The 14951-nt window shown below is 47.3% G+C and overlaps 1 protein-coding gene across 1 annotated transcript in view; it reads left to right on the top strand.

The window, feature by feature from the left end:
• SFRP1 (secreted frizzled related protein 1) overlaps nucleotides 1-13826 on the top strand; it is a 43137-nt gene extending 29311 nt beyond the window's left edge. The window contains exon 3 of the mRNA XM_027962478.2: nucleotides 10386-13826. Within this exon, the coding sequence (XP_027818279.1) occupies nucleotides 10386-10708 (323 nt within the window). The 3' untranslated portion in view covers nucleotides 10709-13826. The remainder of the gene's footprint in view (nucleotides 1-10385) is intronic.
• Nucleotides 13827-14951: the final 1125 nt, after the last annotated feature.

The raw sequence follows: 14951 nt of genomic DNA, 5'->3' as shown, positions 1-14951 counted from the left end.
GGGAAACTTCAGCCCTGTCTGCCAGAGAAAGGGATTTTGGAGAGGAAGTCACTAGGAATCGGTGATGTCAGGGGTTACTTGCCCCAGGAGGATTTTTTTATTGGCATCTCTGGAGACAGTGTATCTGATGGCTTTGCCAGCGGTCCCCAGAATCTGCAGGGACCCCATGCCGTCCTCCTCCTTGCTGGGAGGCCCTGTGACCTCAAGTAAGGAGCTCTGACTGAGAGGCAGGGAACAGGGTTCCCAGCAGAGCTTGTGAGTACCTTCAGCCTTGGGGAGGCAATTCAGCTGAACCAGGTTGAACATCCCATCCTGTTCAAAGTAAATAATCCGAATGCTAACGTAGCTGGTTTTTTAAATTTTATCTGAAAAATGATTGGGTTGACATACCCTATAGGCTGCCTCCTCCTCTCAGATGAATGGTGGAAAAAGTAGAATTCCTACTCAAAAAAACCCTTCCTGAGAAGCCCCGAGTGAAGCCAAGCTGCTCTAGCTGAATAGGAATTGAAGGGCCTGGAATTGTAATCTTTGTGTTTCTTTTAAGAGCTCCCATTTTGTGATTCATTGACATTTTATATACATTTCAGCTCTTTACTAGACAGCAAGCTTTTTTTTTTTAATTAAGTTTTTTTTTTGCTTCAGAATAAATGCAATTTAAAATGTCAAATAGTATTAAAAGGCTTTTAACAAAAAACTGCAGGCCTCTGCCCAATGCTTTCCAACCACTGATACCCACAACCCAGAGGAAGTAATTTTCAGCTTTTTTTTTTTTTTGGATAGTTAGCAAAATGGAGTAAATAAAGACCATACTTAATTTTTAAAATTTATTTTTAATTGGAGGATAAATGCTTTACAGTATTGTTCTGGCTTCTGCCATACAACAACGGGTATCAGCTATAAGTACACATGTCCCCTCCCTCTTGAGCTTCCCCCCAGCCTCCCACCCCATCCCACCCTGCTAGGTGGTCACAGAGTACCAGGTTTGAGCTCCTTGTGTTATGCAGCAGCTTCCCACTGGCTATCTGTTTACACTTGGTAATGTATGTTTCAATGCCACTCTCTCAAATTGTCCCTCCCTCTCCTCCCCCTGCTGTGTCCAAAGTCTATTCTGTATGTCTGTTCCTTTATTCCTGCCTGCAAATAGGTTTATCAGTACCATTTTTCTAGATTCCATATATATGTGTTAGTATACTGTATTTGTTTTCCTGTTTCCGACTTAGCTTCACTCTGTATAACAGGCTCTAGGTTCATCCACCTCACTAGAGCTGGCTCAATTGCATTCCTTTTTATGGCTGAGTAATGTTCCATTGTAATGTATGTACAACTTTCTTATCCATTCATCAGTCTATGGACATCTAGGTTGCTTCCATGCCCTGCTAAGTCGCTTCAGTCGTGTCCGACTCTGTGCGACCCCACAGACGTCAGCCCATGAGGCTCCCCCGTCCCTGGGATTCTCCAGGCAAGAACACTGGAGTGGGTTGCCATTTCCTTCTCCAATGCATGAAAGTGAAAAGTGAAAGTGAAGTCGCTCAGTCATGTCCGACTCTTAGCGACCCCATGGACTGTGGCCCACCAGGCTCCTCCGTCCATGGGATTTTCCAGGCAAGAGTGCTAGAGTGGGGCGCCATTGCTATTGTAAATTGTCGGCTTCCCTGGTGGCTCAGATGGTAAAGAATTCAGGGGACTCAGGTTCAGTCCCTGGGTTGGGAGGATTCCCTGGGAAAGGGAATGGCTACCCACTCCAGTGTTCTAGCCTGGAGAATCCCATGGACAGAGGATCCTGATGGGCTACAGTCCATGGGGTCGCAAAGAGTCAGACATGACTGAGCAACAAAGCAGGGACATTGGGGTACATGTGTCTTTTTCAATTATGTTGTTCTCAGTGTATATGCCCAGTAGTGGGATTGCTGGGTCATATGGCAGTTTTATTCCTAGTTTTTTAAGAAGTCTCCATACTGTTCTCCATAGTAGCTACATCAACGTTCGTTCCCACCAACAGTGCAAGGGGTTCCCTCTTCTCATCTTCTGTAGCATGTATTGTTTGCAGAGTTTTTTGATGAGGACCATTCTGACGGGTGTGAGGTGATACCGCATTGAGGTTTTGATTTGCATTTCTCTAATAATGAGTGTTCAGCATCTTTTCATGTGTTTGTTGATCATCTGTATGTCTTCTTTGAAGAAATATCTTTTTCGGTCTTCCACCCACTTTTTGATTGTTTTTTTTTTTTTTTTTTTTTTTTTTTGAGCTGCATGAGCTGCTTGTAAATTTTGGAGATGAATCCTTTGTCAGTTGTTTTATTTGCAAACCATATTTAATTTTAACTTAATTTTTAGACGTTACTTATTGATGCTCTACGATTGAGGACAAAGATTTATCTTTTGCTTAATTTTCATTTTTAAACAATTTTTAGTTTTTAATCAAATTCTTAATTTTTAGACACTATTGATTTTCTGTTATTGGTAATGTCTATCTTATAGTCTATTCCTGCTTCTTCCCATTCTTTGCAGTTTAACATTTTTGGTTAAATTGATATTCAGTGTTTAATTTGTTGTGATTATGTAAATATAATTCACATATTATATTGAGCCGTGTGTGTACTGCATTTCTGTTTTCTTTCTTATACACTGTTTCCCTGAGATAGTAGTTACCTCAATTTATTTACCTGGTTCCTTATGTTATGAATTCAGCCCCAAACGTTCTGCAGGTCTTCATCCAATCTGCCTGGCCCTTCTTTCCTCCTGTTTCTATCTGCACTGGTTGAGCTTTAAGCCCATCACACAGTTGTCCTGGAAAACCATTTTAAGGCTTCCATTGCTTTTATCTTATGTTAAAGCTTTAGTTTCCTGGTCCTCGGTTGGATTCTGCATTTTTAGAGCAGTTTCCCATGAAGAGATACATGGAAGGCTTTTTATTTAAATCATTGAATGTCTGAAGTTGTCTTTCTTCTCCTCAGCCCCACTGAGTTTGACTCAGTACTGAATTTTTTTTTTTTCAGTACTGAATTCTTTAAAAAACCGTTTATTTTATATTGGAGTATAGACAATTAACAATGTTGTGATAGTGTCAGGTAAACAGCGAAGGGACTCTGCCGTACATATACATGTATCCACTCTCCCCCAAACTTCCCTCCCACCCAGGCTGCCATGTAGCATTGAGCAGAGTTCCCTGCGCCACACAGTACATTCTTCTTGGTTGTCCATTTTAAATATAGTGGTGTGTACCTGCTGATCCCAAACATCCTAACTATTCCTTCTTCCCTGAATTTGGGAATTTTGAAAGCATGGCTCCGTGATCTTTCAGCTTCTAGTGTTGCTGTGGACGAATCCTGTGCTATTCTGGTGCCTGGTGCTTTGCAGTAGATGTATCCTGTCTTTTTCCCTGGAGGATTCTTGTAAGATCTCTTTATCCCTGGTGTTTCTAGATGTCATGATTCATTGACCTGTGTGTGCTCAGTCACTCAGTCATATCTGACTCTTTTCGACCCAATGGACTGTAGCCGCCAGGCTCCTCTGTTCATGGGATTCTCCAGGCAAGAATACTGGAGCAGGTTGCCATTTCCTTCTCCAGGGGATCTTCCTGACCCAGGGTCGAACTTAACGTCTCTTGAGTCTCCTGCTTTGCAGGTGGATTCTTTACTGCTAAGCTGCTTGGGAAAACCCATTCATTGACCTGTGCGTGCGTACTAAGTCGATTCAGTCATTGCTGACTCTGTGCAACCCTACGGACTATAGCCCACGAGGCTCCTCTGTCCATGGGGATTCTCCAGGCAAGAATACTGGAGTGGATTGCCATGCCCTCCTCCAGGGGATCTTCCTGATGTGGGCACTGTTTAATCTGAGAGCTTGTATTCCTCCTTCCTAGAAATTTTTCTTGTATTATTTCTTTGGTATTTTCTTGGCTCTCTGTTATTTGTTTTCTTGGTTCAGACATTGGGCCTCCTGGACTGAGCCTCTCTTTTCCCTTTCCTTCTCCTGTTTCCATCTCTTTGTCATTTTGTCCAGTTTTCCAGGAAATGTTTCCACCCTTATCTTAAAGCACACACGTTTCATTCTTTATTTCTGCTCTTACCTTTTGAAATTTCAAATACTCTTTGGGTTCTCTGAACATTCCTCTCCACAGAATTCCGTTCTCATTCCGTGAACACAGTATCTTCTGTTATTTTTGTAAAAAAAGTTTCTTCCGCAGCCTACCTTGTCTCCGTCATCTCCGACTTCTTTTTCTTTCCTGTGTATTTTGTACGTTTTAGTCTCTTGTTGACATTTAGAGGCTTGCCTTTAAATGCCTGCTGATCCTTTTAAGTTTAAGAGTAAATCACTAAGTTGGAACTCTGTGTGTATGCGTGTCCTGTGAGTTTAGAGCCTCATTTTGGAATTTCTTTGGAGGGAGCTGTGGGTCTTCTCTTTGGGGTTGCTAGTTTTTTCAGATGGAACCCTCTGGGATCCTCTAATTGGGGCTGTCGCTCAGAGTCCCACTCTTCACTACAGGCTTTCACTGAACCCGTAGCGTCAGGGCTGCTCCTTCCCACCCCATCTTCCTATGTGTCTGGTGTACCCAAGCCCAGTCTGTCTGGATCGAACTTTCTGTACAGAATAAACCTCTTGGCTGCTGCTGAACTGGGTAAGGGGTGGCCACCTGGACTCACGGCCCGGCTCGTGGATCTCGGTGCATCGATGCACGCTTATCAATTCCCATATTTAATGGAGTCTCCGTAACCCCGCTCAGAAGCACCCAGTGGCCCCTAGCTCTTGGGCACTTCTGGGTCCTGCCGTGTGAATCGGCGCTTTCTTGCTCTCAGCCCCCTCTGTCAGCAGCTGGGTTTCCGCTTTTCTTCTCTTCGTCAAGCTGGGATCCACCATCCATTTGCTTTCTGTTATATGAGATATGATGTCCTCGTTTCTGTACCATTTTCTTGCATATGTTTATAACTTTTCTTAAACTGTAATTTTAGAGGAGTGGAAATGATCGTATGCCCAATCTTCGGCAAGATGTTTGGCAAGAAGTGGCCAGGGGTAATGCTTCACAAATATTCCAGATGCTTGCTGGTTGAGGATGCAAAACCTTCTGTCTTTCCATCCCATTGGTTTTAAGCTCTCTGGGATTCTCCCTCAACCCCTCTGGTTCTGGCTCCCACAGGTCATCAGCAACACCCAGGCCCCCGCCCCCCAACCATTGCCAAGGCCAGTGCTCCGGTCCCACACTCATCTTTAAACTCAACAGCAAGGGAGATCAAGGAGCGTTGCTTCCATGTGAAAAGCACCTTCCCCGAGAGATACCGGGCTGCCTGGTTTTCCATCCATGCTTCTGATGACTTTGCAGGAACTCCCCAGGGAAGTTCCCTCCGTCTCTCCTTTTCTCTGTATCTTCACTGTAACGATTATCATCGGTGATCAGATGAGTCACAAAGCTGGGGACTGACTCAGCCTCCTCCCCATCTTCCCTCGGGGCCCTTTCTTGCATTCCTGCCGCAGTTCCTCACTGTGGATCCTGTAAATGCCTGGCCCTTGGCCAACTGTGGCCTCTCATCCAGGCTTCCTGTCCGGGTGATTGGAAGGATGGCGGCCTCATTAGCATAAGCAGGTTGGGAGAAAGAGACAGTTTTGAAGCCAGTGTGGGTTTGGGATGAGTGTAATGAACTTCCTGTGCTCATTTCAGCCTCAGAAAATGTCCAGGCCTTGTGGGGAGGCTACCGAGAGAGGATCAGTTGTGAGCAAAAAAATATGGTTTCGGTGACTGCACATGGAATGAAGCTTTCAAAATCTGTCTGAATAGAAGGGGATTGTGTTTGTTTTTATTTTTTTTTTCATTGGAGTATAACTGCTTTCCAATGTTGTGTTTGCTTCGGCTGTACAACAGCGTGAATCAACTGTATGTACACATATCCCCACCTTCTCGAGTCTCCCTACCACCCCCCACCCCCATTCCACCCCTCTAGGTCATCACAGAGCATCGAGCTCTGAGCTCCCTGTTAGAAGGGGTCATTTAATTTTAAGGCTGTGGAGAAACACCCATAGGCCCTAATTGTGACCTTAAGTTTAGGGTTTTCATAGTTTCTGGTCTCTGAATTCTTGCTGGCAGTCACCAGCCGGCAGGAGTCCCATTCTACTGTCAGAGGATGTTAAGTTGTTGCTAAAAAAAAAAACCAAAAAAACCCAAAGAAGGGTTTTACTTTTGTTTCGCTTTAGCTCAGGGAAACTGATATCAAGGGCCCGAGGCAGACGTGGACTCAACACCAGGGGAGTCAGCCCCTGGAGGAGACAGAGAAGCATAGGGATGGGGTGGGGGGTTCGGTGCTGGGGGTGGGCGTCGCTGTCAGCCCAGGACCACCCAGCACGGCCTTCTGGATGGTCACCCTGCCGGGCCCGCAGGCAGATGGCACTCTGCGCCTTACAGATGGAAAATGCAGACTCTGGGAGCTCGAGACCAGCCTCTGTGGTTGAACATGGAACACAGTTTGAACCCAGGACCGGGGACTCCAGCTGCGCCCCAGCTGTAAGCCCAGCGGCTCCATCCTCGGGCTTCTCCTACTCGCGCACCAGTGCCGTATGTGATGCAAACACAGTCCAGGGGCGAAATCCCTGGGGCTCCGGGCTGTCCCCGCGGTGGAGGCTGGGTGGAGGGAGGAGTGGAGTGGGGGGTCAGTTCCCCACCCCCTGGCCCCCCGGCCCAGCAGCCCCTGGTTGTGGCATGGTGGGGGTCTGCACACATAGCCGCAAGGCAGGGGGAAATCAACCTGGGACGGCTAATCGCCTATCCAAACATTGTTGGTAATCTGCATCGCTAAAATAAACCCCTGGAAGATGGAAAAGATGGTAGTAATTTCTGGCCACATGTGCCTCCTCTTTCCCACCTCAAAAAAAGAAAGTGAGCCAAATGGCAAGAAGTGGAGAGTCTAATGCAAAACACATGTCCATCACTGGCTTCTCCCTCCCCTCTCCCCACCTATGTAAACCAAATTCCTTGACACGGTCATGGCAAAGGAACATTAATTTTTTGATTTGAGTTGTGATTAAAAGCAACACAATCAAAAGAAGGAAATAGTTTCCACTGGAGCACTAGCATTTGAAACCCCGTCATGGTGTAGTGGGAACCAGAGTGCTCTTCGGGGTCAGGTGTGGGTTCGAGGCCGAGTCTCTTCTTACGGAGCCTGGCCTTGGTTGTCACCCCGAGTCCTTTGTCTTGATTGTCATCAGTGAGAACGGTGGTTGCTGTGCATGCTGTTGGAGCCACAGAGAGAGTGACTGTCACGTGTCTTTCCCCCAGATGATGGCTCACTTCTCTGCAGATAAGGAGGTGCCCAGTTGTCCCTGGAAATGCACTCATTCCTCGCCCTCCCCACTGCCTCGGTGATGTCATTGATCACTCCTACAGCAACACTGGAATCGTGGCTTCAGACCTTGGGAAGCAGTCCAGGGTCACCTGACATGCGTCCCCATCGCCTCACCTCCCTGGAGTCCTGGTTCCCTTCCTTGGGTCAGTGGGTCCTTGCGGTGCAGGGGGTGGGCAGAAATGGAGCTGAACTCACCAAGCCTGGCAGGGAGTTTCTCGGGCTCGTCCCCAGGAGAACTTTCTTGTTCAGTGAGCTACAGACTCACACAGGTGAAGTCATTTCTCAGGCGACCCACCAGGTACAAGGATTATAAACCAGCCAGGGGACCGAGCTGAGTGGGGCTATTTGGGCAGACATGGGGGCTTCCCTGGTGGCTCAGCTGGTAAAGAATCTGCCTGCAATGCAGGAGACCCTGGTGTGATTCCTGCATCAGGAAGATCCCCTGGAGAAAGGATAGGCTACCCACTCCAGTATTCTTGGCCTTCCCTGATGGCTGAGTCAGTAAAGAATCCGCCTGCAATGCGGGGGACCTGGGTTGGGAAGATTCCCCTGGAGGATGGAAGGGCTACCCACTGCAGTATTCTTTCCTGGAGAATCTGCATGAACAGAGGAGCCTGGCAGGCTATACAGTCCCCAGGATCGCAAAGTGTTGGATGCGAGTGAGCGGGCAGAGGTCCCAGAGGCTGACCTATGCTGCTTCCTATTTGATGCTCTCCCACCTGTGGGTCCTCCTGCCTCGTCCTCAGGGTCCGGGTGGGTGGGGGAGTCAAGTGAAATCAGAAGGGCTGGGCAGTGACTGGTTCGGCGGGGGGTGGTGGAGGTAAAGCCAGGAGCTCTTTGGGAGACTGTGCTCAGCACACTCCCGTGTGTGCGGGTCTGTCCAGCCTTCGGGTGAGGGCTATCCCTCTGCTGCTTGGACTAGTCCCCAAAACTTCTGCCACTCTTGGGACTGAAGTCTTTCATCCAGGCTGAGGGCCTGGGGTGTTACATGGGGCCCAGAGGCTGGCGATCTAGAACCCTTTCCGTAAGAGAAGGTGATGGGAGCACATTTAGTTTCCTGACTTTGACACATCCCCTGAAGATTTGTTCTAGGATTTCTCCCTCCTCCTAATTCTTGGGTTGGCCGAGAATGTGCTTTTACTCAACTAAACATTAAATAATAAAGCCATCACGCATGCAGTGTTACTTTGGCCGGAATAGCTCCTTTCAACCGGGAGGAACTCTTACCATTTCATTAAGTAAAAGCCATTTTGAAATGTGGCTGAACCTGGGAAGAGAGCCCTGTTTTCCCTTATTTTCTTGGTCCATTTAATCAATGCTTGAAATGTCAGCTTCATTATAAAGAATGTTGCAATTCAGCCTGCACAGCACGGTAATTACAAGTGGACACTCAGTCCATGAGTTTAAGTTTAGGATCAATGACTCTGGGCAAGTAAAGGTAACCCTGACACCTCAGTTTTCTCATCTGTTAAATGGGGGGAATAATTGTGCCTTCTGTGTGGAGTTATTAGGTTTCATGGAGGAGGTGCATGGAGAATACTCAACATGCTTGCTGACATCCAGATGCTTTCCTAATCACTAGCTACTGTTCTGTAGCTCAGATTCAAGTCTTTCTTCATGGAGTGTGGGTGGAAGCTTGGAGCTATTTGAAAGAGAGGGCTTGGTGATTTGGAATTCAGAGGAGTTCAGAGGATGGACATACCATCTGGTGACCAGGATCTAGAAATGGTTTCCAGCTCCTTTGGGGCAATCCCTGACCGGCCAGTTTCTGAGGGGAGCCGATTGCTATGGGGATGCTGTTTGTGTTCTTGGTGCATTTCCAATTACAAGACGCCTCCATGCTACTTTACCCTCCCTGGCTAACCCTGTGTAGCCAGCATGGGAGCGTGTTGTCCACACAGCAACACCCAAGCACTGTCGGCTCGGGCTCCGTAGAAACAGAAAGATGAGGAGGTAGAGTTGGCCGGAGGGTTGGCTTTCCCTCTGTGCGGGGAGCCAGGCTGAGATTGGAAGAAGGCCGGGTACCATGTTGGAACTGAGGAACCTCCACCTGGATTTATCCATCAGACGCCCTCCAGGACTCTCTCCAGTGGGTTGAAAGGTCCAAGTCGAGTTTGGTTCTGTGGGTCTACGCTGTGGATAGGATAGCCCATTAGTGGCGCCGTCTAGTGGTTGATGAGTGGTGGACAGCCTGTCAGTGGTACCTGCGGTCTGAACTTCCTAGAGGCACCGTGGTTGGAACCACAGTCCCGATGCTAAAGTCGGACACTGATGTTTGATGCAGTTAGCTTTCCCTTGCTGGCAGCACACACATAGGTCTTGTCTATCTTATTTCCAGAGCCTGACTTTTAGGTCCTTTGGATGTTAAAAAAAAAAACTAAACCAATAACTTTCTCCTAAAAAAAAAACCAAAACAACAAACTCAGGGTAAGTTTTTTCTTTGAGTGCCGAGGTCTGTACCATTAGATTATATGGCCTTGATTGGTTTAGAGGGTCCCTTTCTCTTGAAGCATTGTATGACCGTCTGAGTCCCAGAGTTTTTAAAAAGAAACACATGATTTGGTTTTGAACATCTGTTTGAGCCACTCATGACATCCTGTGGCAACAATTAAGATACCATCAGATACACCAAAAATAAGGGGCAGAATCTGTGTGTGAAGGTCGCCTGAGACCTTGGTCCTTATCCAAAGAATAGATACATATAGCCTCCCTCTTTGAGGTGCTCTTTGCTTTCTATTTCTCCTGCTCTTCAGCCCCCAGGTGGGTTGTGGTTGCGGATGAAAAGCCATGTTTGATTTTTATTTTTAAATTGGAGTATAATTGCTTTACAATGTCATGTCAGTTTCTGCTGTACGACCAAGTGAATCGGCTATATGTGTACATATGTCCCTCCCTCTGGGACCTCCCTCCCCCCAGCCCCATCCCACCCCTCGAGGTCATCTAAGAGCCCCAAGCTGAGCCCCCCGTGCTATCCAGCAGCTCCCCACTAGCTTTTTGAAAAGCTGTGTTCTAAAACTCTCTCCTCTCCTCTTCCCCTCCCTGCCCTCGCCCCTCTAGCCCTGAGGATGAAAATCAAGGAAGTGAAAAAGGAAAATGGCGACAAGAAGATTGTCCCCAAGAAGAAGAAGCCCCTGAAGCTGGGGCCCATCAAGAAGAAGGAGCTGAAGAAGCTGGTCCTGTACCTGAAGAATGGGGCCGACTGCCCCTGCCACCAGCTGGACAACCTCAGCCACCACTTCCTCATCATGGGCCGCAAGGTCAAGAGCCAGTACCTGCTGACGGCCATCCACAAGTGGGACAAGAAAAACAAGGAGTTCAAGAACTTCATGAAGAAGATGAAGAATCACGAGTGTCCCACCTTCCAGTCGGTCTTCAAGTGACTCTTGGGAAGGGGGGGTGGGTTGGGGAGGGAGCCTGGGGGGCAGGGGAGGGGTGAGGGCTGAGCGGACGCCCCTGGACCCCCGGTGGTTCCCCCTCCACCCCCGTGCTCCTTTGAGGTGGAGGGCAGCGTAACCCAGTTGCTTTGCAGCATCGTGACCCTCCCGCCTTCCCCAGGCTCCAGCACCCCCCCCACAGGTAGAGCTGATATTTAAAGCCGCACGCCCAGGTGAGAAACCCACTTAGATTAGGAAGCTTCTCAAGACCTACACGTGGAGCAGCACATCCCCGGGGGGAGAAAGGGAGATACAGGCCTGCCGGGTCCACCAGAGACACAGTCACTGGGAAAGGCAACGCTGCCGGCCCAGAAAGGGGGCTGGCGGCCAGAGCTAGCGAGGGCAGCAGACGCTAGCTTCCGCCACACTCTGCGTGTCACTGCATACCATTTATGGACCTATCAGCTAGTCTATGCCTGTGGAACTAGAAACTTCTAACTCTTGGCAAAATGCTTTCCGTTCCAGAGGAATTTTCTCTTTCTGTCCATTGTTCAGACAGAAACAAACACACCACCACACTCACCATGAAGATCAGCTCCAGAGAGTGACCGGTGCGGGGAGGGGGAGCTTGAGAAATAGCCCAAGGGAGTACAGTGCCTGGCCCCCGCCTCCCTGTGGTCCTTGACACGGACCAGCCTGTCTCGGATGCCCTGGAGGTGGTTACCATCAGACCCCGCCGTGATCTCGCCTCCTGACACGTGGAGGGCAGCACAGGCCTGCCTTGGGTGACAGAGGTGATGACTCATAGACTGGGAAGGCAATTGTTAGTGGTTTTCAAAAAATAAAAAAAAAACAGTTAAAGGAGAAAAACAGAAAAAAAAATTTAGAACAGTCCAGCAAATTGCTAGTCTAGGGCAAACTGTCATTGGGTGAAGGCTTATTAATCTAATTCCCTTGTTTGTTTCACATTGTTTTAAAGCAACCAACAAACCCCCTGACTCTTCAAGGGTTTTTGTTTGTTTGTTTAAAAAAGTCTCCATGGAGCATTTGGAAAGGTGTGGCAAGATGGGGGACTCTGCATGCCTTTGAGATCACTTTCTAGCTGAGCAGCTGTCTTTCTGGGTAGTTTCTGTGGGAGGTGGATTCTCCTAAGCATAGCTGTGGTTCTCCTTCCTGAGGGGTTCTGGGTTACCCTGGGCCCAACACCACGCTAATTTAAACTCACAGTGTGCCCCACTCCTGTCTTTCTTGTGAAGAATGGATTCCTTTGAACTTGATTGCCTAGAGATCAGAGACAGTCAGAATAGGCTGCCTGCCTGTCCTCCTGTACTTAACAAAATATTTTGTTTTCATTTCTGCAGAGGGAAAGTTAAGCTACAAAGGTCCCCATTCCAAGGAGGGAATTTAGAAAGCAAAGCAACTGCGGTTTTTCCCCAAGGGCCCTAAGATAATGCTCACACCCATGTGTTAATAAGTGATGTACATAAACCCATTCATGGAAGCAACTTGACTCCTCTTGTTCAATGTATAGGAAGTAATTACCCACCCCGAAAAAAATTAATGTTGATTTCTTCCTCACATCGGATTCTTAATTCTCTGTAACACCTCGAGGACTTTTGTAATTGTCCCTCTGGGTGAATCTGATGCTGCAGTGGAACTCAGGCTCATCAACCCCGTGGCTCCTTCTGTTAACTTTCTAAAGTACAGTCTGAAAACCAGCCTGCCAACCTTGTTACCTACTTGAGGGTTATCCTGATCTAAATGAACCCCTGGCAATTAGTGACCCATCGTTTAATACATTTTTTTAATTCTCTGTGACCTTTAATCATAAAGTGTTGGGGATTGTATGTGATTTGCCTGTAATTTTGGATGATTTTTTCAAAAAAAATGTGTGTATATATATATATTAGTGAATTAGAAATATCCTCCTTTCCTATTGTCAACTGAAATTCAGAGCAATTCATGAAAGCCTGGATCTGGGTCTTAGTTTTGATTGATTAACCCAAAAGCTCAGTGTTCTTATGTATCTGCTTGTTTGGACAGAGGGTGTCATGTCACAGGGCCTCTTCAGGGTGGGGGCCTTGGGAAAGCTGCACGTGGGGCACAGCGGTTACTCTAGAAAGGTTATCAGTGAATAGGTAGACTCTAAATGGAAATTCTCAGGTAGGAAGTGGTGTTTTCAGATGAGCGTTCAGAATAAATTGGAAATGTGAATTGCAGCTGCAGGTTTTACCCGGGCCACAGAGCCCCGGACCTGAGGTTCCCTGTGGACATGGGACAGCCTGGGCTGTGACCCGTCAGCCAGTTTAGGGTGAAGAGAGGCTCTGGGTCCAGAGCTGCATTTGACACAAACCGTTGTTTTTCTCAACAAAGGATATGCCGAAACCAATTTGGAGATTTGTGGGCTTGCTCACTCCTTTCCAGAAGAGCGGTGTAGGTGATTTGGTAATCATCGCTAGTGCAAAGATCATCTTCATAAACGTTTAAAATCATCATCCTGGGTGGAATCCAGAGGGGTCATGGGCAAAACTCAGCTAAATCTTTGAGGAATATCAGTATTTTCCTTAGCAGACAGAAAGTGAGGTGAGAATTCCAAGAATATTTTATTTGTAGAGCGTCCTGTGTCACCCTTGGCTTTGGGTGGCTGTGAATTAGCACCAAGGGCTCCCTAAGGCATCTGGGTCTGTAAATGACTGAGACCCCATTGTGCAAACCTAGAATCTGTCTTTTTCAGCAGACTCCAAGTACCCAGTTGCTGTGCCGTATGTGTGTGGATGTCTTGGGCTTAGGAGCTCTGTTTTAGAAAAGGTTCCCCTGGAACAATGTGCTGGTCCCCTGACCTGTCACCAGCAGATACATAGGACACAGACGAGATTCCTGTTTCCTCTAGTTCCTCCATGTAGCATTCCTCTTATAGAACCTAAATCTCTTATAAATGCTTTGAATACTGTGAAAATGTTTTACATTCCATTTCATTTGTGTTTTTTTTAAAACTGCATTTTACCAGATGTTTTGATGTTATCACTTATGTTAATAGTAATTCCCATATGTGTTCATTTTATTTTCATGCTTTTCCTGCCATGTATCGATATTCACTTGACTAAAATCACTCAATTAATCAGTGGCAATGTGCATGGTGACTTCTCCCCCCTCAATGGCACACCGTTCACCCTCCTCCGCCACACACATACCCCTTCTCTTCATTTTTTCCAGGGATGTTTTCTGGCCCCCATTCGATACTTTTCACATGGTAATGGGGCATGGTGGGATAGCAGAGTACCTGGGGGCCCCAAGGCACCAGCACCCCATCCCATGTATACCACCTGCTCCCCTGAATCACTTCCAGAAGTTTCTCCCATCTGTGTGTTCCAGATCAGAGAGAAGGTTAAATACTTGCTCTCCAAGAATGTATTTTCCAACCCTGCCTGAGTTTCTTTTCTATGTTTCTGGTTTCAGATGCTCTTTCCCCTCCAGGAATTCAATGTTAAAATTCCAACTAAGATTTGAAAACTCTTTGGTATCTGGAGTGAGCCTTAGAGGAAACCATATCTTCCCTGTTAACAGATGAGACGCTCAGATGGGAGATGGCTAAGTTTGCTCAGAGAGTTTGGGGCTTCCAGGTCACCGGCGTTGCTGGAACCAGACCCAGTCCTGGGGCAACAAGGTCTGAATCAGAAGGTCTGGGTCCTCCCTCTGGACCCAGGCGGTGCACTTGACAAGCCCAGCTTGTCTCATCTAGGCTACAGGTTTCTTGCCTAAGGAGTTCTTCAGTGTGACTTTGTATTCTGTGAGCAATGACAGTGACAACTTCATCTTGTTTCCTGATTAACAAGGCACTTTCAAACTTCAGACAACTGGCCGTTTTGTCCAGAAGTGAGCAAGTTCTCCCAAGTGACCACCAGACCACACCTAAGCACAGAGATACATGTTTAAGGCTTGGTATGAGGACTTGCAAAAATTCCGTTAAGTTGTGCTCCAGTAGCAAAGATTTCCCCATACTTACGCCAGCCTGACCAAGGAAAAGATTGACATTTCCTTTCTGTTCCCCTCTGGCTGATATGGAGAATCTCTTAAGCTGGGTGTGGGTGTCAATGTCATCCCAGTGGAACCCCACCACTATGACCCATACATTCTCATTGTTGTGAATATTTAAAAATCAGATCACCAGAAAGATGGTGAAGTGTGTATACAAAGGCATTCTAGCGTCAGCAGCTGGTGTCGTCCTGGAGTTTGGGGTGTACAAGGGTCA

Source organism: Ovis aries, chromosome 26 (genome assembly GCF_016772045.2).
Source record: "Ovis aries strain OAR_USU_Benz2616 breed Rambouillet chromosome 26, ARS-UI_Ramb_v3.0, whole genome shotgun sequence".
Classification (NCBI taxonomy): domain Eukaryota; kingdom Metazoa; phylum Chordata; class Mammalia; order Artiodactyla; family Bovidae; genus Ovis; species Ovis aries.
This window is presented reverse-complemented; position numbering and strand designations above follow the sequence as displayed.